Consider the following 26987-nt stretch of genomic DNA (forward strand, 5'->3'; position numbering starts at 1 on the left):
TTTAGTAATTTGCTTATTTAAGAATATTTACATAGAATATGCAAAATATTTTTGTTGCAGATTGTTCAGAAAACTTATAAGGCTTATATCCCAATGATTTTTTTATGAGGAAAAATGGCTTTGTCAGTGTTATTCATCAAAACTCCTGGCAAAACAAACGAGATTTGAAACCCAGTAGAGATTTCTGTGGCAACGGGCATTGGTTTTGAGGCGAATCTTGGGCGGAAGAGATTTCTGTGTCACCCCTGTTTATTTCGAAGGCAGTTTGGTCAGATCATACAATTTTTATGAAGCATCATACACTAGCTTCTTTGCAATGCATTCAAAACTGATCGTCTAACAAGTATCTCAATTATCGGAGCAGCGATGCTTCCTTTTAATCGATATAATTGCTCATAATTTATTAAAATCATCAATCCACCACTGACAGTAAAATGACAACAGAAGCTGGTGCCGAAATCGGTAAATTTTAGAGTAAATTACTTTCAGAAGATTGTTGCTGATAAATCGCATATAGATGTAGTCTCAAAATGAAACGGTTTATAAGATACTGTTTTGTTTTTTTTTAATGTTCAGAACTTTTGGAACGCGTATTGCTGCGTCTCGGATGTGCAGAGACGGATGAAAAATTGGAATCGACAGTGGCAAAATTCTTACCTCCAGTGATTCTCAAAATAAACTCTCCACATGAACTGGTGCGCACAAAGGTAAGTTATATTATTTAACTACATGTATGTTAAAAGCAACAACTGGTAGGTTGAAATGTCACAACATAAAATGTTAACTAATACGTTACAAACTACAATTATCAGGTTGTTGAAGTACTAACACACATTAAACGCCGGTTAACATCCCGTGGTCAGGTGAAAATACCAGTGGAGGAGTTGCTTAATTTATATGGCGCTCCTGAAAGTACTACTTTTCTTAAAAATTTCGCCATTATTTTTATCGCAATGGGCTATTCGAGATTGCCGTTGGATAACCAAGCTGCGCTTGTTGCCAATATGGTGAGCTGCGAAAGTGAACTGGAAGACTATCAGGACAAACTATTCACATTGCTGCTGCCGATACTGGGTGACATCAAAATACCTGAGGATCCAGCACAGCGCACCATGTTTCTTAAACTACAAGACAAGCCAGCAATCACCAAAAGTTTTCTGTCTTTTCTGTTGGATGTCTTACTACTTCCTTATGGTATCACACAGGATCATGAAGTCCCGCCAGGAATGAGTATGTACTCGTTTAAACGCGTGGTCGCCCACAACTGGCGTGCCGAGGAGCTGGAGAAAACAAAAAAGGGTATAGTGCGTTTCATATGTTCGGGAGTGTTCATGGACTTGGAGATTTTCCCTTTGCTGGTTGTGGCGTCGGCCGATACCCGCTTTAGTGTGGCCACCCCCGCGATAGCTGAGCTTAGTAAAGTATGTACCATGCTTGACTTCGCCAACCCAGCTGTAACTGCTCCGCTTTACACACTCTTTATTGGAAACCAAAATAAAATGACTCATCGGAAACAAAGTCCGTGCTGTGCTCGCGTGCGTCAAAAGATATTGCAATATTTGATAAAATGCCGTGGAAAAAGTATTAATGTACCTAAAGGCATACAGACCATATTTGATAGTTTATTCGGCACGAATACAAATCAGAAGTGCAAGGTGCTGTCACTCCAATTTGCCGAGCTTATGCTTAAAGAGTAAGTTTTACCTTCATAATTTTCTTATATCAATAACAAAAAATCTTTTTTGGTACCATATATAGTGGTCCACATGAAGTGATCTCTAAAGTATCCAAAGTTATTTTAACGGGTATTGTTAAAATCACCGGACGTGAATGTGTAGAGCCCAATGATGTACAAAACGCAGCATATGCCGCTTTAGCTCAACATGCTCGCAGTTTCCCTCAGGATGTCAATCAAGACCTAAAACTTGTACTTAGTTGTTTTAATAGTTTGTCCACAAGCACCATTGAATCTCAGGCTTCGATACGTGAGGCGCTCATATCAATGGCAACCGCTTTTGCCTGGAAAGCAACGTACGTAACAAATGCTATTAACTCTAAGAGTAATGAAACATCTGTGAAGCTAACTGGACAGCAGCAGTTACTGCTGGCCATGCTAATCGACAATGCGGAATCTAGTGCTCAAATTGTGCAAAACGTAACGAGTGTTTTTCTCACAAATTGCTTTCCACCACATTATGCGCCACCGCGGTATCTCTTGCTGCTTATCGCAGGTGAACGGTAAATATGTGCTACATGAATGGAAGAATTCCGTTTTTAATTTCTTATTTAAATTCAGGAATTCTCTCCGCGAAAATGTAACAACGTTTCTCTACGGTACCTCCAAGAAAGATCACGTTAACTTTGACATGTTGCATTCCATTGAGCATCTAGGGAGTAATCCAATAGACAACTCGAATAAGTTATTGCCTGAGCAACGCCATATTGTGCTACCTAGTTTTAGTGACATGATGGCATACGTTAACGAGATGGCCCAAAAACGAATAAAAAAGAATACTGCTCGTATACTAGTAGGTGGTAGAACACTGCCTTTCAGCCTAGAAGCATACGAAGAGATTCAGTACTATCTTCGCATTTGTCTATGGTATTCTGCTGGCATTAAATCGGCACCGGGAAATGAAAAATATGTAAAGGAGTTGAGACAACATATTGTTTTGAATTACAACGTAAATGATGAGAACAATGCTCTGCACCAATATTTACTGTTCCTGCAACATAGCTTAGAGGTCAAACGCTGTGAGTGTTTTCCGGTTACTACAGAAAAGATCTAATTCATATTATTTTTAGCGGAATCGAATTTGCTGTGCCTGTATGATCTGTTAAATGCAGCTCCCGAGATATTTGCTGTCAAGCAAATACATTTGCTTGAGCCACTAAGCAACTCGTTAAGGGATGTATCAGAAACGATGCGCGTGCATGTGGCTCAAGTATACGCCATTCTTTTGGCGTTTGGATTGCCGGATGACCAATTCGATCAGGAAGTAGGCAAATGCCTGACAAGTTTTTCTCAACAAACACTGGAGCACCAGCATGGCTGGCTTTTGGTTTTAGGACAAAGCTTAAATAGAAAAATTGAATTTTTGCTGCGGCAACGGTCGATGAAAGATTTCGGAAAGTGGGGAATCTTCGTAGATACAATCAAAGTTATAGGTATTTCATCAATACAATCATTGCTGGCAAACATTTAATCTTACAACTTTTCAAACAGCTAAAATGCTTTCCGAGACGCAGTGGCTGCTCGTTTCAGCGGCGGTCAAATGCATCTGCATGATAGGCAAAACCGTTCAGATACCAAATGTGCATGAAGAATTTCAAGTGATTTGCAATAATGATAAAGAAAAATTAGCAGAAGACAAAACGTCAACCAAGCTAATTATATTTGAGAGAGTTTTTCAGCTTTTATGCACTACTTCAGTGCGCCAAAAGATACGAGAAGAGGCAGCTAAATGCCTGGGGTACTTAGCAATTGGTGATGGCGCTTACTTTAGTTTACGAAATTTGGACAAAATACTATCGCTGGTCAAGTTACAAAAGGATGCAGCTCTAAACATTGCAATATCGGAGGCCATTGTCAACACAATATGCGGTTACGATGTTAATGTTGGTCCGCCGGCTGAAGACTTTGTGAATATTCATTGCAACGATGACGCGTTTGAGAAGTTTTTGAATTCCCTCCTAACGCTTGCAACTGAGCCAAATCAACACTCCCGTCAGGCCGTCTCTGTTTGGTTGCTGGGAGTTGTCAAGCACTGCAGCCTCCGACCGTCTGTACTCAACAAAAAACAATTGCTGCAACTGACCTTCATAGAGCTGTTATCTGATGATAGCGGTAAGTTAATTTGTATATACTTATTTATTTTATACTTATTTACTATACCTCATGCTACCTCAGTAAAATTGATATATGTGCAAAATTTGTTTATGATATTACCGTTATTATGATAGATGGCTATGTTTTGTGTATACAAGTTTTATCTCTTACTTTGTGTTGCTTTCTCATACATTCGTTTCTTATCAGCTCTTAATCTCAAGTACCGTTAGCATCCCAGGTCATGAATTCATAGTAAACTGATAAATCATAAATTTTTACATTTTAAACATTGAAAACCACACTTATAATCTCCAGAAAAAAATTTAATTGTTAAGAAGATTTATTGGAGGCTTTTTAAAAGCCGTTGTGCTTTGCCGAACTTAAAATTAATAATTATTTAAAATACCCCGCGAAAACGAGTTAAGCACAGACAATAAAATAAACAAGATAGAACGCTACAGTCGAGCAAGCCCGACAGTAAAATAGCCTGTACTCTCCACAAAAAAAAAAAACAAGATAGAACGCTACAGCCGAGCAAGCCCGACAGTAAAATAGCCTGTACACTCCACAAAAAGGAAAAATTAAAAAAAAAAAATTAATTTTTTATATTAAATTACTAAAAAAAAATGAATGAATTAATTAATTAAAATAATTAATTTAATTAAAATAGAATACATGTTTATGTTCAGTTTAAACAGCATACATTTACATCACGTACCTATGCGTGTTTATATGCGTGTATGTATGCAGCACAAAGTTGAACCAAAGCAGCAACAACAACAACAGCTGCGGGCAGCGTTGCCGACAGAGCTGCAGGCAGCGCACGAGTGGCGATTTTACTTATGGCTTTAACTTTCTTCAGAATTGACCTATCATGATGAAATTTGGCACACGGACACATTAGTACTAACTGGATGTACCTACCAAAATTGATTTCAAAATTCCGAGAATTACGGGTGTTATGAAAAAAAATACGAATTGCGGGGGAGTGGGGGGGTGTATCAGAAAAAATAAACAAACTCGATCTGCCTAGGGCTTATAGGAACCTTGATACCAATTTTAGTTATCCTAGCTCTGAGATCCTTGCGCTCATACAGACAGACGGACAGGCCTAGATCGACTCGTCTCGTCATGCTGATCAAGAATATACTTTATATATACTCCTTCTGCCTGTTACGTTTTCAGCTCCCGCAAACCTAATATACTCTTGTACATTTTATGTACAGAGTAAAACAAGCCAGCTTTAAAAACACTATTTTCTTGGTTAAATTTAAGGAAATATCTGTTTTAATGTTTTCATATTAATTCTATATTCTTAATTCATAATTCATAATAATAATATGAGATTCTTGTAAAAATAATAATAGAAAATTCACATTAAAATCAAGCTAAAAATTCTACAGTTCATTTTCAGTTCAGTTTTATTACGATTAAGTCCGTAAATTAATTAATATAATTATGAATATGGTTTAATTTGCTTACAAAAAACATAACTTACGCTTAAAATGTAGTTAAGCGTATTTAAATGCATCCCATTTCTTAATTTGGATTTAACTAAGTTCACCTGTCTGAAGACCCGCTCCACTTCGCGAACAATTTGTTTTTACACTTTAGACATATCTTAACGCAGCGAAGAAGAAACAAACGGCTTATGCTCGAGCCTGGCGGTTATTTTGACAGATTTTATTATCGAAAGTCGTTTATTTATTTATTTATAAAAAAAATCAACAAATTTACTGTCAATAAATAATTGATAATATTAGAAAGTAAAATAAAGATATTAATAGTATTACTTTATAAGTTAAACTTAAAAGATAAGAAAGCCTAAGGGAGAGCTATACAATGACGTCTATTAATGCCTCCGACACGTTGGGGGAATTTTATTTGCCAGTTGGCCAGCTATGCCCCGATTCACAGCCAAATGTGGTCAGAGACATTATAGACCTAACAAACTAAACAAATAGCAAGTAGAAGAGAAGAATTAATTCTACTTAAGAACTAATTAGAAAAAGTAAGGTGTAGAAAGAGGAAGAGGAAAAAGAAAAAAATAAGAGGGAAAGAGAGATACAAAGACAGAGAAAGAGGTAAATCTCCAACCCGGTGGGGGAAAATTTAAATGCCAGTCCGGCTAGCTATGCCCCGACTCACAGCAGAAGTGGTCAGAGATTTTCCCGAAGATAATTATAAAGAATAATCTTTACAGAACAGAGAGAGAGTTCTGTCGAAAGTAAATGTGAAAGATCATTATAATTACTGCAAATGACCCGAAAACGATTGTGCAAAGCGTAATCGGTTGTGCATCTAGCCAATATGAACGGCAAATAATTCCTTGTTGGTCTACAAGGAACTGAAAAATTAAGGCGACCTAAGAGGGCAGAGGAGTCAACCTCACCGATAACTAACTTGTGGAGAAAAACTATTCCAAGAACAGTCCTACGATTTTCTAAAGATGGAAGGTTTATAAGTAATAGTCTACTTGAATACGATGGCATCAAAACATTAGGATCCCAGTTAAGTCCGCGTAAAGCAAAAAGCAAGAATTGCTTCTGAACAGATTCAATACGCTCCTGATACTTTCTATACTGTGGACACCAGACACAAGAGCAGTATTCAAGCACAGGGCGTACTAGAGACGTGTACAGAAGTTTGGTAGTATAAGGATCAGTAAATTCCTTGGACCATCGTTTAATGAATCCAAGTACACCCTTAGCTTTATTTACAATGCTAGAAATGTGAAGATTGAAGTTCAATTTGGAATCAAAAAGAACCCCAAGGTCTTCAACAGTCGATATACGCTGCAATGGCACATTGTCAATCGTATATGTGACTAAGAGGGGCAAAGTTCGATGAAAGGTCATGAACTTACATTTAGAGCAATTGAGGTACAAGCGGTTTACTATGCACCAAGATTGCATGCAGTTCAGATCATCCTGCAGGCGTTGAAAATGAAGAGGGTTTTTGTAAGATAGAATAAGTTTCACATCATCAGCATACATAAGTATATAAGAGTGTGCCAAGATAGAGGGGAGGTCATTAATAAATAATGTAAAAAATAAAGGGCCAAGATGACTACCTTGAGGCACACCTGATGATGCATAAACGGGCTTAGAGATATGCGACCTGAGCAAAATTCGTTGGGTCCTGTTTTTTAAATAGGACGAAATCCAACGCAACAAATCGGCAGGAAATCCTATGCGGCTAAGCTTAAAGAGCAGAAGGTCATGGTTAACAGAGTCAAATGCTTTACTGAAGTCAGTGTAAATGATATCAGTCTGCATTTTTAGAATAAATGCCTCATTTACCAAAGAAGTAAATTCCAGCAAATTGGTCGTAGTAGACCGTCTCTTAATAAAACCATGTTGAGCAGGAGATATGACAGATTTGCAGAGATGCTGCAAAGTGCCGCAAACTATTTTTTCAAATAATTTTGGTATAGCGGACAACTTTGCAATACCTCTGTAATTCGAAATATCAGACTTACCACCCTTTTTATATAAAGGAATTATAAAAGATTCTCTCCAAATAGCTGGAAAGATTGAAGAACTAAGCGACAGATTAAAAAGTTTAAGCAATGGTTGTAAAAGAGAACTAGAACATTCCTTGAGTACACAACTAGGAATGTTGTCTGCTCCAGGAGAGTACGAAGACTTCAAGGATTTGATAGCAGAAAGTAGACAACTATCAGTAATTATGGGAGCGTAAATAGTGTGGGAAGATGAAATGCTATAAGGATAAGAGGTATTACTAATAGAGACAGAGGAATAAGTTGACTGGAAGAAGTTGGCGAACAAGTCAGCAGCTTCAGAATCATTGCTGGCTTTCTTGTCACCAAGGAAAAATGATGAAGGTAGCGAAGCAGTTTTACGTTTAGAGTTAACGAACTTATAGAACTGTTTAGGGTCCTGTGCAAATTGTATCTTACATCGGGCAAGGTAATTATTATAACACCGTGAGTTAAGAAGAACAAAATTGGATTTCGCTATAGAGTATTTATAGAAGTCAATAGATAGGCCCGACTGCTTATACTTTTTAAAGCATCTAGATTTAACATTTTTTAAGTTTGAAAGTCTTGGCGAAAACCACAGAGGTTTTGATGACGCAGACGATATGACACAATTTGGGATACAGACATCAAAAAGAGCATTAATAGTGTCATAGAAAAACTTAACGGCTATGTTGATATCAACCGCACTATACAGAAAAGACCAATTAGTTGCTAAAATAAGTTCATTAAGCAAAGAAAAATTTCCTTTGTGAAAGCAACGACTTGTTTTATTAGAATTAAGTGTAGGAATTAAGGTGTGATTTGAAAATGATAGAGAGATTTCTAAAGTAGGGTGGTAAGTATCTTCAGGCACTGACAGGGGTGAAGACCTAGAGATAACTGCGCTACTAGGGTCAGTGACATAGACGAGATCAAGCATTCTACTAAGGTGATTAGGTATAGGATTAATTTGAAACAAAGAAACGTCCAACAGGCAATCCAAAAATTCATGGTCTGCAGAGGGCACCAAATAATTTGATTCATTGAGGTATGACCATTCTATGTTGGGCAAATTAAAATCACCTACCACAACAAACGCGTCGCTGTCACGAAGATGAGTAAAAATTTCTTTAATACAAGTTATATGTTGCATATAAACCTGAACATCAGAAGAGGGAGGTATGTACGAGCAAGTGATGTATAGAACAAAAGACGGAAAAGTTACTTTAACAGCAACAAATTCAACATCATTTGGCACATCTACATCAATGATTTCCGACCGAAGGTTGGATTTGACTGCAATCAGTACGCCTCCACCTCGACGACTCGGACGATCACGACGAAAGATACAAAAGTCATCTGATAAAATTTCGTTATCAAAAATCGTAGGGTTTAACCATGTTTCTGAAAACGCAATAATATTCGAATCGAAAGAAAAACTGCTCAAAAATAAATTGCCAAGCTTGGACAAAAGACCCCTAACATTCTGATACAGAATATTAAGCGAAAAGGATAGCGAGCCTAGTTTTTTGAAGCCAAACTTGACGTTGGTTTCGAAGAAAGATTAGACTGTAAATCAACAGGCAGTGACGAAACTCGTTTTTTCTGCCTGAACTCATGAACAATCATATGTGGAGGCCAAAATTTTGGATCACATATAATTGTAAAAGCTTCCGGCGGAACACTTATTTTAAACGAGGCTAATTCACGGGGCTCAGCAAAACTAAACTTCGAAATAGACACACTAGCTGTCGATTTACTAGCAATATAGGCTGCTAAGGATTCACAAGTGGTATCAGAAGATAATCTAGATACAAAAACTTGTTTTCGGGGAGCTATCACAGTAAGAGACGGAGGCTGAGGAAGAGCTGGAATTGACGCACTTTCAGCAATAACTGATGAAACTACAGGGGATAGTGCAGGGGATTTGGCAGTGCAAGCTTTTTTAGAAGATTTTTTAGAAGCTTTCGAGGCAACTGCTGACTTGCTTACTACAGGAGGTTCCATTAATGGGGCTACTGCGACTTCAGCAGGAGAAGGCATAGGGGAAATTTCAAACAAATTTCCAGGGGAAGCAGACAACGAGATTACCGGCGATAAATCGAGATGCCCTTGTGAACATGGGCGTGATGAGGTTGACGGGGCCGAGCAAGGCGGTACCTCTAAAAATTGAGGCTCTAACCTACGCTTGGGCGGAGACACAAACCAATATTGACTAAGCAACTCTTCACCAGAGTCAAACTCAGTTGAGAGTTGCTTAGTTATTTTTTGCAATTTAAGAAATTTATCTCTCACGTTATTATACATACGTGAGAAATTAAATTGTGTGCCAATGCATACAGGGCATGACCACTTCAAACCACCACAGCCTTTTTTAGGTGAGTAGATTCTGTCGAGGTCACGACCATTTAATCCAGCACATTTAATATGCATAAAATTCTCACACAACCAGCAGCTAACAAACCGAAGTTGATCGGAATCAATTGCATCTTTAAATGTGCAAGACTTGTTGCAGCACGACATTATGGGCGGAATAAATACGAGTGTGAATGATTTAAATATGTGAGATAGCGCAAAGCGTAAGAAAAACGGTATAAGCACAAACAGAGAAAAAAAAAAAAAACTAAGCGGCACTGAGATAAAGCTTTTAGGTACTGCAGCAAACAAGCAACAACAACAAGGCTGAGTGGGAGCGAAGACGCACAAAGAGAGGGCTACCGCGAACACACACACAAACTTTTTGCAAGCAAAGATAGCTGCTTAAAAGCAAAATGCAAAATAATTGCAAAAACAAAGTGCAGTGCACTGACGCCGAAACAATAAAAGTATTAAATAAATACCTGTTAAATGCACAACCAAAAAAACTGAGCACAATAATGGTCTAATAGATAAAAAATTCACAAAGTAAAACAATAATGCACAAATTAAAAGCTGATTTATCACTGCTTATATTCATGATTTTAAAGCTAGGTACACACGATGCAAACAATTTGCAGCAAGTTAAAAATAATTTGCAGCAAAAGTTTGCACCAATGTTTACACCTATGCAAATATTGCAAGAAAATTTCTTGCTGCAATCAATTTTTGTTTTGCATGCAAACTTTTGCATGGCTATTTCGTGCAATATATTGCGTCAATGTCTACACGTGTTTTCATTTCTTGTTTGCAGTGCTTGCAAGTGACACTCATTTGCAAGTTCTGTTGTTTTGTGAAAGTCAAGGAATAACGACGTGTTTATATCAGCGGTGGACACGAAATGTTAAATCGGGAGCATATATAAAATAAGTAATTACTACGATATGTGCAATAAATTGTACTACTTACCAAATTTTGAATTTTATAATTATTTCCGTCGTCATTTTTAATAAATTTAAGCGCATCGAAAAACTGCTGGTATAGTTGTCCGATGTACCCTGGCCGCTCTTTTTATAGCCTGTACCCAAAGGGTGAAAGGCTATACTAGTTTTGTGCGCATGTATGTAAAACACAGAAGGAGGCGTGGCAGACCCCACTAAGTATATATATTCTTGATCAGGATGAGAAGACGAGTCGATATAGCCATGTCCGTCTGTATGAGCACAAGGATCTCAGTAAGTACAAGAGCTAGGATAACCAAAATTGGTATCAAGGTTCCTATAAGCCCTAGGCAGAACGAGTTTGTTTATTTTTTCTGATACACCCCCCAACTCCCCCGTAATTCGTATTTTTTCGTATAACTTCCGTAATTCTCGGAATTTTAAAATCAATTTTGGTAGGTACATCCAGTTAGTACTAATGTGTCCGTGTGCCAAATTTCATCAGGATAGGTCAATTCTGAAGAAAGTTATAGCCATAAGTAAAATCGCTGCTCATGCGCTGCCTGCAGCTCTGTCGGCAGCGCTGCCCGCAGCTGTTGTTGTTGTTGCTGCTTTTGTTCAACTTTGTGCTGCATACATACACGCATATGAACACGCATAGGTACGTGATGTAAATGTATGCTGTTTAAACTGAACATAAACATGTATTCTAATTTAATTAAATTAATTATTTTAATTAATTCATTCATTCATTTTTTTTACAAATTTAATTTTTTTTAATTTTTCCTTTTTGTGGAGAGTACAGGCTATTTTACTGTCGGGCTTGCTCGACTGTAGCGTTCTAACTTTTTTTTATTGTCAATTTCTATTATCTAAATAAAAAAAATAAAAGTAAAAATCGAACATTCAAGAGTTCCTAAGAAACCTAAAAAAACAAGTTGCACATATATCAATTTTACTGAGGTATTTCTCTTCCGACACTCTACAGTTTCTAAAGGCACTACCAAATAGCAAATTTTTTTCGTACGTTCCGAGATCTAGGGCATACATACACATGTACATACACATCCACATAAATATATAGGTTGTGTCATTTTGTGCCATTATTTTCTAGACTTAAACGCTGTATAATTTGAATATGTTCATACTTACATACATATACAAGTATATGTATGTGTGTAGGTGTGCCCTGACCCCTAGGCAGGTCAAGTTTGTTTTTTTATTCTGAATTTAGTCCCAGATGCCTTATGTGAATACGCAGAAAATGTGTATTCTTAAATTTCCCTCCCTCCCCCTCTCCACCACAATCACTGATTGTCCATAACTCCTGTATTTCTTGGAATTTTTCATTGAAATTCAGAGAATACCAGTTATTAATTTTGTGTCCGTATGCTAAGTTTCATATTGATAGACCGATTTAACAGGATGTTATAGCCGTATATGTATGTATATATTACCAAGCAGTGCCCGCAGCTGTTGTTGTTGTTACTGCTTTGCACAGACACACGAGACAACAGACACACACATACACGAGCGACGAGGATTTGAAAGACTCCTGTTTCACATGCGGCGATAAAGGCATACAGCCAGGGATTGCACGAACAGCCCGAAATGTGCACACTGCAGTAGGAAAAAGCTCCCAGTAACGGACCATGCCACAGGCAGCTTCAAATGCCCGGCATTTAAGGAGGCGGTTCAACAAATGAGATGCTAAAGGTCCTTCAGCTTAACCTCAACCACTGCATTGCAGCGCAACACCTGCTTCTTCAAACTGTCAACGAGGGAAAGGTAAGCCTGGCAATCCTCAGCGAGCCATATAAAATCCACAGCAATACTAGCTGGGTCGAGGGCCTGTCCGGTATGACGGCTCTGTGGCTGTGCGGACCAAGAACGCTATACTTTTCTGATGTCAGATCTGATCACTTCTTCGTGAGAGCCAAGGTGGCAAGTCTGTGGATATATAGCTGCTACCTACCGCCTAGCCTATCTCTGACGGAATTTGCAGCAGTCCAAGGATGCACTAAAACTTTCGCGAATTGTGGATGCTTTATTTCCTGCGAGACCCGAGGTGCCGGTTTTGATCCCAACCACGGTAGCGCTATCATAGATCACCGAAGAAGTCTCCATAGAGGAGGTTATACTCGCCGCACACTGCCTAAAGCCCAAAAAAGCGCCGGGTCTGGATGGGCATTTTTCCAGACTGTTGGAAGGTGCAGAACCTGGTCCTGTTGCCCAAACCAGGTAAACCTCCCGAAGACCCTTCGTCGTACAGGCCGATCTGTATGACTCAATCGGGAAGGTTCTTGAGAAGTTGCTGTGCACGATATTGGAGGCAGTAATTGGGCTGTCAAACAATCAATTTGGTTTCAGGAAGGCGAAATCCACCCTGGACGCAATTGAAAAGGTCGTGATCGCATCAAATGCTATTGCAGGCACCAGATGGAGAGGTGGCACCAAAAAATACTGTCTGGTGGCCACTCGACGTCAGGAATGCGTTCAACACGGCGTACTAGGGCTGAATTCTGAATGCTCTGGCGGCTCTGGGTGTTCCTTTGCACCTGCAACGCGTAATCACGAGTTATCTCAGCAACCGGGTACTCAGATACCACACCTCAGAGGCCACAAAAAGTCGCAACATTGTTGTCGGCGTTCCCCAAGGGTTCATTCTGGGGCCCTTGTTGTGGAACGTCATGTATGACGGAATTCTACGCCTTCAGCTCCCATCTGTCACGGAGCTAGTGGGGCATGTAGACGATGTAGCGATCGTTTGTGCCGCGAAGGAGGTCAGTGCAGCGGAAACGCGTGCAATCGTAGCATCCAAGCCATCATGTGCTGGCCTAACACAGTTGGCCTTGAACTTGGGTCAGGAAAAACAGAAGCCGTCTTAATCAGTAGTCGCAAGGCGGTAGAGCAGGCGCAAATTTACATTGGAGGTCTACCAGTGGTGTCCAAACGCTCTATCAGCTACCTAGGTGTTAAGTTGGACACATGGCTGTGCTTTCGGGAGCACTTGGAACACGACAATAAGAAAGCAGCGGAGGCAACTCGGGTACTTGGACGCATGATGGTCAACACTGGTGTCCTTAGGTCTAATAGTCTCTGAGATATAGGCGATTATACGAATGGAAAATTGGGAAATTAACCATAGGGTGGAAGTGGGTACAAGGTGTGTTCCAAAGTAAACAGTAAAAACTTAAAAAAAAAAAAATGTTTTTTTTTTTGCAAAATCAATTTATTTATTCAATATAGTCTCCTTCTGCTTCAATAGAGCTTTTTGCACGATACAAATTTAATTTTTGGTACGAAGGCTGCAGGATCGAGCACTTGTTTAGCTTTGAAATCTCGTCCGCAAAAGCTGTGTGTTGTACTATGTGGACAACTGCCAAAAACGCAAACTCTAATTCGATTGCTGTTGGCACAAGTGACGAATTTGTATTTGTTTTTCCGTTGATAAACCGGAATACGTAGCGTTCTTCCGCTTCTCCAGCGTTCACTGCTCTTTGTTCAGCTCGATATGAGAATTACGAGGCCAAAGGGAACAATCTAGTTTTTTCATGGACCCTTAAACCAGTGCGAATCCGTCTATTCGGCCGTGGTGCAGCCACGTGAAGCCAGATCTGCTGGGTTATCTGCTGTCGGAACATGACGCCAAAATGCGTCAGAACTCTATTTGCCACGAAAGTATTCAAATGAACCGGGTGTGTTTGCTGCCAGTGCAAGACTACTTCCGAATCGGACCAAAAAACGACTCGCTCTATTGGCATATGCACAAGTCTAACGTTGCCTAACTTTGTCCAACAGCGTCGCTAGCAGCTGTGCAGCACAAAGTTCCAGTCGCGGAACCGACTTGGTTTTCAACGGCGCGACTTTGCACTTAGCTGTCAACAAATAAACAGCTACGTTCTGCTTCTGTTCTACTCGAACGTAGAGACAGCACCCATACGCTCTCGTTGAGGCGTCAGCAAAGCCATGGATTTGGCATTTTTTATTTTTGGAGACGCCGACGTATCGGGGTATGCGAATTGACTCCAGTGCATCAAAAGAGCTAGTAATAGGATTCAAGTCTTTTAATAGATGACTGGGAATTTGGTCGGCCCAAGAAAATTTTTGAAGCCAAAGCTCCTGCATTAAAATTTTTGCTTGCGTAATTATTGAGCACAGTAGACCAAGTGGGTCGTATAGTTTCGAAAATAACGAAAGTATCGCACTTTTAGTAGGCGATATCTGAACAGAAAGGTTTTCGACACAGTACCTAAACGCATCATCACGAGGACTGCAAACTAGTCCTAGCGTTTTGGTATCCTCCTGATGACCTATAAGAAGATCGTCAGAAGGCTGAATTTGAAACTGTTCGCAATATGATGACCATTTGGTGAGCATAAATCCAAATGGCTTTAAAACTGAGTTTAGCTCAATATATAGCAACTCCAACTCCTGCAAAGTTTCTGCACCAGACAGCAGGTCATCCACACAAAAGTCGTTGGCCAGAGATTTTGACGCCAATGGATGCGAATCTGCGTGCAGCTCACTTAAGTATTTAAGGCATCGAATAGCCAAAAACGGTGCCGAAGCGGTACCATATGTTACCGTGTTCAAACGGTATATTTTAAGTGGTTCTGTGGTATCTTTTCTCCAAATAATCAATTCGAACTTGCGTTGTGATTCCATGACTTCGACTTGCCGATACATTTTGGCAATGTCAGCGTACAAAGCTGACGGCCTTAGCACGCACTGATACGGAATAAAATAGTGCGGCTCTCTCGGAACCGTGTTGTCGATTGCGTTCATATGTCCCAAAGATATCTATTCAATCATGAAACTTGTGTACATGGCATGTACGTCTGGCTGCTTGGACAATCTCCTTTCTAAGGCTAGAAAGCGCCTTTTAGCTGTTTTACAGGAGCTGCCAAGTGACTGCGGACTGGCCTAAGCGAGTGATCGAGTTCATAAATGACTTCTCGTAAAGCATTTGTTCTGGAGTATATAAATGTGAGTCAGTCAAATTTGGAACTTCTTTCAACTCCCAGAACTTGCGAACTAATGCATCTAAGGAACTTTGTTCATTATCAAGCGGAAAACTCTGATTCAAACTAAAGAGTGAGGCAGAACAAAGTGCAGATGAGCCAATCCAGCCGAGTGCTGTAGCTTGCAAAGTCGGCTACTCACTGGTTCCCTTAATTTGACCTTCTCTTAATAGGTCAAAGAATACATCTGCGCCAAGAAGCAGATCAATGCGTTGCGGCCTATGAAACTGAAGATCTGCTAGTTCCAGACCTTTTGGCACGTCAACGTTGACAATTATCTTTTCAGGCTGGTATGACAAAATAGTTCTCAGTACACCAAATTCTGTCATCAAATCAAAATTGCTACTACGAGACGCAATTGACGTTAGCACAATGTGACGCACTGCAGACTTGCGTTTACCAATGCCAACCAAATTAATATTTTTTCGCTCTTTTTTAAGTTGCAAAAGTTTTGGCGAGCTCCTCTGTCATAAAATTAATTTGGGACCCTGAGTCGAGCAAAGCCCTAGCAAATTGGTAGGAGCCCGATTGATCCATTACACGAACCACTGCCGTAGCCAATATCACTTGATCAGAAACGCTCGTGGCGTGATTAACAGCCGAAGTTTGGGCTGGCGTTTCAGCTTGCGCCACAAACGATTGGCTGGCAGTTGCAGCTTGCGCTGAGTCGACAGAATATTTATGTAGAAGTGTGTGATGTGGTTTCGAACACACTCTGCATGTAGTCGATTTGCATGCCTTTGTTGTGTGACCTTTCCTTAGGCAGTTTATGCACAAAGGGCACATTTTCACGAACTTAAATTGTTCGTCGCGGTTAAGTGCTGCGAATTGAGTACACGAATGTATAAAATGGTCAATCGCTTGGCAGAACAAACACTTCGGACTCGGTGGCGGACTGACTTGTGCACCTGCCAGTGCTATTTTGCCACCTTTCTTTGACGCATCAAAATTTTGTTTTTGAGTCCGGGAGCAACCAGAAGATGATTCCTCAGCAGATAAGTGCTGGTAGCGTCTGTTGAGAGATGCCTCGCAGTCTTCCCAAGACGGAAGTTTGCTATAGTCGAGGCTCTCTTCCCACTTTGAACGAGTATTGGGATCAACTTTACTCATGACCAAGTGTATGAGCATAACGTTGGAAATTTGTTTGTCATTGCCTAAGGATAGCAGTGATTCGTAGCTAGCGCGAATGTTATCAATCAACGAACGCAAGGAACTAGCAGACGAGCTTTGCATTTTCGGAAGGTCAATTAGTATGGCAATGCTATCAAATATGATAAGACAGCTGTTGTCGTAAACGCGCTTCAAAGCTGCCAGTGCCTTTGAATAATTTTCCTCGGTAACTTGATAAGCCTTGACCGTTCTTAGTGCTTCTTTCTCTACGCATGACAGCAAATGATTTAACTTTTCAATATTTGAAAATGATGATGTCCACTAGATTTTCAAACAGCCCAATGAAGTTCTTATAGTTCGAATAGCTACCAGCAAACCGTGGAAACTTCATTGAAGGCAACTGTTTGCTATGCGAGGATGCAAATATTGTGGAATTCACTGCGATGTCCCTTTGAAGCTTTGGCCGTCCGCCTTTGCTCATCAAGAGTGCTTTAGTTGAGACGCAGAGAATCTCCAAGTCTGCCCTTGACACTAAGGCCGGATCAATTCTGTATAATTCTTCCTGCAGGTCAAAGGCTTTATCAATGTACCGGGGTAAAATTTCCAATTGGCACTTAACAAAAGGCTCGGTGCTGCCAGAAGTTGTCTGGATAGAACTTTTTATTCGTTCGATATCGCGAACGACATTGGCATGTGACTGAAGCAAGCAATCAAATTTATTTGAGATAGAGTCGTCTTATGCCCTGCTTCGGGTTTGCTTGCTTCTTTTGCCAGGCATATTTATAAAATAAAGGAATGCAAAAGGCTGTGATAATGTATTTCAATTGTAGTACAGTGTACTAAATTGCTAGCCTTTACTGTTCTGCTCAACGAAAGTGTGTTTATGTTGTTGTTTACGTGTACACTGCAGCTGGCGCGCACAAACAAATAGCGTACTAAACGCTAAAGTTACCAAACAGCGAACTGTCCAGATGATTTCTACCAACGCCGACAGCGCAGTCGACGACGAATGCAAGCTACACGATAGCAGCGAGCCAATAGTGCACCAACGATATGGGCACCGAAGCACAGAGAGCGGGAGAGAATCAGCGATATGCGGACGAGCCAACGCTGCTGCAGTGTGACAGCAGCACAACAACAATATCGAAACGAACAAATTAGCAGAACGGCAAGGCAAACCAAAACTGCAAAATCAGTGCACGCAAACGCAATCTCACCTGTTGCTTATGTACAACTGTAATTCTCCTGCTGCACTTGTACCTAAGTATGTACCTATGTACAACGGCCGCTAACGACGGCTTGCCCAGTGCAGCAAGAAAGCAAGTACAGAAGAAATTAAGCAACGGCGACTTAGCGGAGTGCAGTGACCTTTTCCATACACTGATTTGGCGTGACAAATTTCTAACCAACGTTTGGTTATGTGCTTATGTATTCTGTATGTTCGAGTATGTATGTATATATAAGGTAGCAAGAAATAAATAAATGCAATTCTCTACGCAAATATTTGTATGTATGTATGTTTTCTTTTAAACTTTATTTATTTTATAAAGCTCCAACAGGTATGCGTTAGTAATTATATATTTCTTTAATTGAGATGCCGACTGACAAATAAATCACGGTCCACTCTATTTGCTAAATTTACAAATGAGTATTGCAAATAAATTTGTGCATATAAATTTATTAGTGAGTTGCACAAATTTATATGTGTACATAATTTACATATGTGTTGCAACTTGTCGTTTAAATACACACACAAGTCGCACTCGTTACCTGATATAAACTTCCCCGAAAATTGTGGCAATTCATCAGCTGGGAGTGTAGCCAAACGTCCAATTGTCCAGGAGAACACCGCCAATAATCTCGCGCAGATCGAAGACACCAGTAGGACCAGTAGACACCACCACGACGGTAATCGCAAGTCGAAAGCCGATTCGATGTGAGATCCAACGAGGGAGTAGACTTCGGTAGTTCACCCGGGGGCGCCAAAACGTACGACGTTAAGCCGGTATGGCAAAAGCAAAAGGCTTACAAAGTTTATATAAAAAGAAAGACGGTGTCTTTCTATGGACGATTTATTGGTTTAAGAAAATGATCCCACGTTCGCACAGCTAGACTTCAATATAACAAGTGTTTCTTAATTTGTATCGAAGCTACATACAATACAAACGCCGCCGCCGTAAGCCCAACATGAGAGCGGCAATTTCAATTATGCTGCTCGCAGGCAGCTGCAGTGTACGACAATTTTCTCTTAACTAATGCATTGCTTTCAATTATAATTCTCTTAAATAATCTTAAAACTAAGTGAAATGCCTTTAGACATACTGGCACTTAAAACGCAATAACTTCACTTCCAATCGATGTATAGATAGCGCCACCAGGGGGCGCTAGATTCGGAAATCTTAAAAAACACAACAATTCAGTGGTGCAGCAACGCAAGCTGGAAACGCTAGTACTTGTATAATATAATAATAATAATTATTTCTAGGTGTAGAGGTTTGTTTTCCAAATCAAAATTTCAATTCATTGTCATTAATTAATTGTTATAAAAAATAAAATAGTATCAATAATATAAAGAAAATTCAATAAAATGTCGCCTGAATGTACTAGTCCATTCTTGTTAACGCCTAACATATTGAAACGGGTATCAATTTTTTTTTCTTTTTTTTTTTTTTTTTTTGTTTATTCGAATCATTGAAAGAATTTAAATCTGCATATTTATCAGCAAAAATGATATAATATTTACCATTAAACTTATACTCACTCAGCATTATGGCCGCTATAACGGGTATAGTTATCAGATTAAATATTAAAACTATTGCAAATATTACAGTCTACAACAAAATAATAGCATCAGACAGTCTTATCGTTTCGGTATAACCAAAAGAGTTAAGGTTTTGAAAACATACTTGTAGATTTCTAAATATGCATATTGTAGTCAGGCTTTAAACGAGTGCGCTTTACTTCGGCTCTCAATCCAAAGTGACTCGAACATCATTTTATTCGTTTATCTATTATTCTATGCTGTCTCGCATACATAACGAGAGCGTGTTTACCGTTAATCTTAAATGTATGTATGCTTATGTACAGTGGTCTTACGTGCTAGCTATATTGCTAAAATACTTATTTTTTTTTATTAAGAATTCGTTCAAGATGTTGCTTCACGGGGTCTCAGCCTGGTCTATTCACTCTCCGATGCGAACGGTCAAACTGACTTGGCTAACTCACTACTAGATCAGCTGATCGGAGGCAAACGCAAGGTCAATCAGGTTGCGCCGAACACAGAACTTTTTGCAGAGGGTACCCTCGGGAAAACACCAATGGGGTAAGTACTTAAAATAAGAACCATGAATCAATTGTAAAGTTAATTGGTCTTATAGTGGAAACATTACAACTTATAAGGAGCTGTGCGCACTTGCATCGGATCTAAACCAGCCCGACATGATATATAAATTCATGCAACTTGCTAATCACAATGCCACTTGGACAAGCAAGCTAGGTGCAGCTTTTGGCATCAAGACACTATCTGCAGATTCACGTCTAAAAATGCAGCCGTATCTAGGTAAAATAATACCGAGGCTTTATCGCTATAAATACGACCCAACACCAAAGATACAAAATTCTATGATTACAATTTGGGATTCAATTGTCATCGATTCCAAAAATGCTATTGAGCAATATTATTGGGAAATATTTCATGAACTTTTGGAGAATTTCACAAGCAAAGAGTGGCGGGTGCGCATCGCTTGCTGTCTGGCAGTGAGGGACTTACTGAAGCGTCCCAATGGCTTGCGCTTACGGAGCGAGGAATGTAAGCCAAATGCCACTTCTTCTTCGCTACAAAAAATATCGGAAGGAATGGATGTAGATGAGGTTCCTGAACCCGAGCTAAAGGAGCTTTGGTATCAGCTTTTCCGAGTCATGGATGATATACACGAGGGCACGCGACTAGCCGCTCAAGGTACTGCTACTGTTTTAGGCAAGCTTTGTACGGTCGCAGTCTCGGAGGAGCATGGAAAATTACGAAGTGCAGTAGCAACTTCCGTACTACCATTTCTGCTTAATGAGGGCGTGGACCATAAAGTTGGGGAAATTCGCAACGTGAGCTTAAAGACCATTTCGGATATGATTGAATCATCGCGTGTGAATATAGCACCACATCTGGTGACACTAATACCCTGTTTGCTAAAGGCCACGGGTGAGCTAGAAAGCTTGAAGCTCTCCTATGTGTCAACACGTTTGGGCGCTGACAACGAGGCGCAAGAAGCTGTTGACTCGTTACGCGCAGAGGCAGCCAAATCACATCATACAATGGAAACAATTAACAAATGCGTACAATTTATAGAATATCCAGTGCTTGAGAAGATGACGCCTTCAGTTTTAGAGCTAATGAAGACCAGCGTCAATTTGGGTACCAAAATTGGATGCGCGCATTTTGTTTGTCTGGTTGGTGATACTGTTAAACTGCGTACACTAATTGATAATATGTAATATGACCAACTTTTACAGATCACCATACGATTAGGCAAAGAGATGACGCCTTTGGTCAGCAAATACTTGGGCGCTTGCTTCTTAGGAATAAAAGATCGCAACGCAATTGTACGCAAATACAACGCCAGTGCGATTGGGCATCTAATGGGTTTGGCTAAGGTGAGTTTAATAACGTATAATGAATTAATATTCGAAAAAAGCTTTAATGCTCTTTATACTCTCTTTTTATACAAGACTGTATTAGGTAGGAAGTTATAGCCAAGCTCTGCCAGCTGCTGTTTTTGTTCCTGCTTTGGCTGAACTTTATATTCTCCCACACAGACACGCATAGACATAGGCACAGATTATTTCAAAGTCGGGATTTTAGCTTTTTCACTTGTTATAACTAAGCACAATCGGTGCACTTCCAGTTTTCGAAATAATTTTTTTTTGTCATGTCCCCAACTTTAAAAACTTCGAATAACTCCCGTGAGTAGACATTCTTTCGGTACTGTTTCTGTAATGTTTTGGTAAGTGGCGTTAGTCAGACGATTACGGGCGAGCTCCCACTTTCGTGATAAGGAATCGAAGCCCGGTTCTCGATCAATCATGACTAGATATCCTAAACGCACAAATTGGTCCTCGTATTGAAATTATATAGGTAATATATAAACGTAGCGATGCGCTTCAATCACGCCAGCCAAGGAAATGTCAACATATGTGGGAACCCAATCGAGTTTGTTGATAACTTCCCATACCTCGGCACCATTATCTCCAAAAATGGTGGCGTAAACGAAGATGTGTCGAGCCGTCTTACCAAAGCCAAACTCCGAATTTTCAATGCCTGCGTGAAATCCACATTACTGTATGGGAGCGAGACGTGGCTGACCACACAAAGAATGAGCCAACAGCTGCAGGCATTTATAAACAAATGCCTCAGAATTATATGCGGGGTATTCTGGCCGAACAGAATATCAAACGCAGACCTGTGGAGCATGACTGGTGAATTTCCAATCCACCTCCAGATAAGGAAGAAGAAATGGATGTGGATTGGCCACGCACTGCGAAAGGACCCACACAGCATTGTAAGGATAGCGCTAGACTGGAACCCCCAAGGAAGCAGACGGGTCGGCAGACCTAAGATAACTTGGCGACGGACCACCCTTCAGGAATTATCCCATAACAACATCACATGGGACACAGCTAGACAGACGGCCAGAAATAGAGTTCGATGGAAAGTACTTGTAGAAGCCCTAAGCTCCCAAGTGGAGTAAAACAGGAATATAAAAAAAAATATATATAAACGTAACACCAGAGTACCCACCTCAGGGTACACCCAGATACATTCCAGCTCACCTCGACACTCGACCTGAGTCAGATAACACAAGTCAATGAGTCAAAAAAAAGCCAAGAAACTTTTCAATGCAACTAGATCCCAAGGAGGGGAGCAACACTGATGGGCATATAAACAAAATCTGTCAGAGTATAAGAAAATACTTAGATAAGCGAAACGATCCTCTAGGCAGAACTTCTCTGATATCAAGAACACCTCCGACACAGCCAGGCTACAAAAAGGTATTTCAAAACTTCTTCAACGCTTGGTTACCTCCAGAAGCCAGACAAATCATGGACAAATTCAAGTGAAGAGTCACGTGAACAGCTTTTATGGTACCTAATTCCCCAGCTCCACAAGCATAAAACCGACCAGTAGCGCTCCAAGCGCTGGTGCATCTCAAATGCCCCCTGATTTATTATCTGAAAACAGCATTCGATGTGCAATAAATAGCTTCAAACCCTATTCTGGGGCATCTTCTTCACGCAGGAGATAAACCTATCAGATGGTTAGCAGATAAATATATATTACACAAGGTTCTCCTCACAGGAAACTTAGCTAAGATCGTAAGTGGTCTTCATACCCAAAGCAGGTAGACCTTCGCATACCAACCCGAAGGACTTCGGACTCACATTTTACTCTGAGCTCTCTGCCTACTGCAAAGGCACATCCACCGCAATGGCACTTCATGCTGTTATCTCGAGAATAGAGAAATCTCTCACTACCAGACACTATACCCTTTTCGCCTTCTTAGACATAGAAGGTGCTTTCAATAACGTGCCCCCAATCGCAATCACAAGCTTGGGGATGGACAATACCATCGTAGAACTGGTAAGAGAGCTCGTCCACGATGTCTCGAAATGTGAGTTGGAGAACCACTCGGTCGTTCTCTCACCCTTCCTATGGAACATGGTGTGCAACACACTTGTACGATCCTTGAAAGGAATAGGGGGTGTTCTGCTATATCTAACGCGGATTATGTGACAGTTTACTTTTCGTGTATATTCTTTGAAAGCGCTGGCTAACGGCTGGATGTTAGTGGCAGCCTTAGGTAACGGCTGGACGTGAGTGGCAGCCCAAGCGGAAAAATGTCAGATTACAGCCAACTTCATGTTTACAATAATACTTCCATGCAAGCGAGAACGTGCTTATATGTTATTAATAAATCCACATGTTCTAACATCCAAAGTGTATATTGTGTTAACGAAATAATAAATAGGAATTCAACATGGGCGACTTCTAGCGGCCTTAATGTAAGCCCCAGCACAACAGGGCTGGTGCTCTTCAGTAGGAAATATAAAATTCCACCCCTTCGGCATTCATTCATTGACTACTGCATCTTCACACTCCTTTTACACCATCATTTCAACTACGGCAGACTGGAATTCTGGCCCACCAGACTGCAGCAATCTTTCTAAAATCTATCCAGAAGAACTTGGCATTAAACAATTTTTCGTACCCCTGGACCACTGCAGTGTGTTCCTAGATATCCAAGAAACCCTCCTTACTTCCAAGCATAAACTCGGTTAGCCAAGCGGCAATAAAATCCCTAAAAGCCGATAACATAGAGAGAAATTCTGTAGCCGCCGAGCTGGCATGACATGTCGTGTATGTGTGCAGTACAGAGTTCAGTAAAAGCAGCAACAACAACATCTACAAGCACAGTTTGGGCAGAAATTACACTTTTGACTATGTGTTCCTTTTCATGGGATCTGTCATGATGAAACTTACCATGAGAACAGAAGCATTAACTAAATTTGGGTAACAAATTTCAATAAATACGGGATTTATGGAAAATCACTTACAGCGGAGGAGTTGGGAGGCACCAAAAAAACACTGACTGGTCTTTTATAGTACTTAAAACAATATATAGATACCAAGTTTGGTAATTCTATATCTTATACTTTCCGAGATCCTTAAGTTCATACTGGCGGATAAATAAACTGCCCCGCCTCCCTTCTATCTGTTATATCTAAATTCTGTTACCTTTTGGGTACAGGGTACAAAAAGCACCCATTCGGAAGCTTGAAAACTTTTAACTGGACGAAAACTTGCAATGAACCTGAATGCAGAAGATAATTCAACACAATCATAGAAAAATACAGAAGCATCCGTGATGCTAAAATGAATCGCAGGTAGAAAGAATTTAAGATCAGCACATATGTTGTGCGTAAAACAGTTTTTTTACCACATAAAGTTTTGTGACTAAAGCCTTAGTACTTTCGGTGTAAACTATATATCAGTGGTGCAAATATCATTAACATTCGAAGTGGAATGCAAATCGCGATTAATGAAAAAGCAATTCTTCTTTTTGACGTACTATTATCTTAATAGTCCATATTGGCGCGGCAAGACAACTATCTTTTTGATTGTATTTTTATAAACGTAACTTTACTAATGATAAAAATGAATGACGCTTAAAATTATTTTTTGTATTTCTGCTTCGCTCGCCTGTTAGTGAGTGATCATACATATCTATGCTAAAATTAAATTATTTTTATTTTTTATGAACACACGGTTTTTGAAAACCGATATTGCCGGTTTTATTAATGTTGATGTATTATGAGTACGTTAACTAACCGCCATTCAATTCCCCGTTGAATGTTAGGGGATGGGTAAAGGTAATACAAGTCTCAGAAACTCCTTAATTCTGACAATTTAAAATATAACTTGCCTTTAAAATAAATATATTAGTATATACATATATACATTTTTAAATATAAATGTATAGCAACTAATCTTATCCTACACATCTAATTCCTGTCATATAGGATCAATCCATCAAAAATCTCTTCCAAAAACTCGATGAGCTTTATATGGAGCAGCCTGGCAATCGCGCCATCGCCTTGACTATACAATCAATGAATAAGCGCAATCACGAGATGTTGAAAGACTACATGGATAATGTACTGCCGCTTATTTTCTACGCTATGCACGAAGAAGAAAATATGGACTCTAAAACCAATATAGAAATGTGGAAGGATTTATGGAGCGACATAAACACCGGAGATGCCGGCATTCGCCTCAATCTCCATGCTATTATACCGAAACTGGAAGTTTCGCTAGTAGATGCCAGTTGGTCGCGAAAGACGCAGGCTGGTAATGCCATTCATACCATAGCAGTTCGATTGGGGCCCAGGTTAGAGGAGGCAGAGCGTGTACGCCTCATTATGCAGTTGCTTTCGGCACTATACGGACGGACATTTCAAGGAAAGGGGCGTCTTCTACAGGCATTGGCTTCGCTTTGCAAACACCTTAATCGACAGCACGAGATATGCCTAAGTATTATAGAAGCTTGTATGCGTGAAGCACGAAAAGAGGAGCCGCACTATCGTATTCTGGCATTGAAAGCTCTTGGTGATGTTTTGGAGTTACTTGAAGCGGATCGTTTTGAGGAAGTTTACAACATGATTTGGTATTTGTTGGAAATGAAGGATCTGGGCATAAACAATTTGGAAGATGAGGACGAAATGTTTTTGGTCAAGGATCAGACGATAGATGAGCGAAACAAGCGCGCTCAGATCCTAAACAATTTAAAAGAAGTAGTTTGGGAAACATTAGGTAAATCATGGCCCAAGCATGCCATCGAGACGCAGCGTAAGTTTCAGTTGCTGTTCGCCACTCATTGCACAACAATTCTAAGCGAAAGCACGCGGCCAGTACAAGTAAGTCTTTTGGCTGCTTTAACCAAATACATTGAGCGGCTGTACATTTTTGATGAAGCTGCTGAATTTTCTCAGCTATCAGAAGTAAATAGTGAAAAAAAACTTAAAACCGAGTCGCAATTTATGCAAACACACGAAATAATTGTAAAGCAGATTAGCACCGATGTATTGGCCGCTGTTTCCCTGGCCGCCGCACTACCCCATACGGGTCTAAAGAAGGAAGCCTTGAACATAATTTTAGTGTTAATAAAACGTGTAAACATAAACGACAAGCAAACTTTAACAGTTATCAAGCAGAATTTCGAATCAAATCTTGAACATTTTCAACGCGACTCTGCTCCAGAGGTTCGCTGCCGCATTAAGGACATCGAGAAAAAACTGAGCAATTTAAATTAAATGGTGATGGAGAAAACTGCAAAAATGTTCATTTCGTAGGTACTGGAAATTATATAAACCGTGTCTTTATTGACAGCATATAGAAATTAATTCCCGCAAAGTTAATTTAAATAAAATAAAATCTTTCACGAAAATATGTCTCGTTTATTTGAGTGTTTGAATGGAACTGAAACTTAAATCAAATCTATATCTATGCAAACCGTACGCTTGGCAACAATGGAGTGATCGTCAAGTTCTAAGGAATTTTAGTCTTGCCGACGGAAACATTGCAGACGCTGTGTCAGCAATTTTGACTATTTTGCAACGGGTCCTCTCGGTCGTCGATCGAGTTAACAACCAGGTAGTTAACTCCTCCCCCTTTAGTTGACGCTTGTCCTCAAGTA

General features: G+C 40.0%; 1 protein-coding gene across 1 annotated transcript; it reads left to right on the plus strand.

Annotated features, from left to right (window-relative positions):
- Nucleotides 1-333: 333 nt before the first annotated feature.
- LOC115628145 (proteasome-associated protein ECM29 homolog) lies at nucleotides 334-26728 on the plus strand. Its single transcript, XM_030524116.1, has 11 exons — nucleotides 334-462; nucleotides 577-707; nucleotides 813-1693; nucleotides 1759-2238; nucleotides 2297-2754; nucleotides 2806-3168; nucleotides 3227-3847; nucleotides 19882-20065; nucleotides 20121-21186; nucleotides 21250-21390; nucleotides 25315-26728. The coding sequence occupies exons 1-11, from the start codon at nucleotides 435-437 to the stop codon at nucleotides 26602-26604; spliced, it is 5643 nt and encodes a 1880-aa protein (XP_030379976.1). The 5' UTR covers nucleotides 334-434; the 3' UTR covers nucleotides 26605-26728.
- Nucleotides 26729-26987: the final 259 nt, after the last annotated feature.

The sequence above is a fragment of the Scaptodrosophila lebanonensis genome, unplaced genomic scaffold, assembly GCF_003285725.1.
Source record: "Scaptodrosophila lebanonensis strain 11010-0011.00,11010-0021.00 unplaced genomic scaffold, SlebRS2 tig00000110-arrow-arrow-pilon, whole genome shotgun sequence".
NCBI classification, from domain to species: Eukaryota; Metazoa; Arthropoda; class Insecta; order Diptera; family Drosophilidae; genus Scaptodrosophila; species Scaptodrosophila lebanonensis.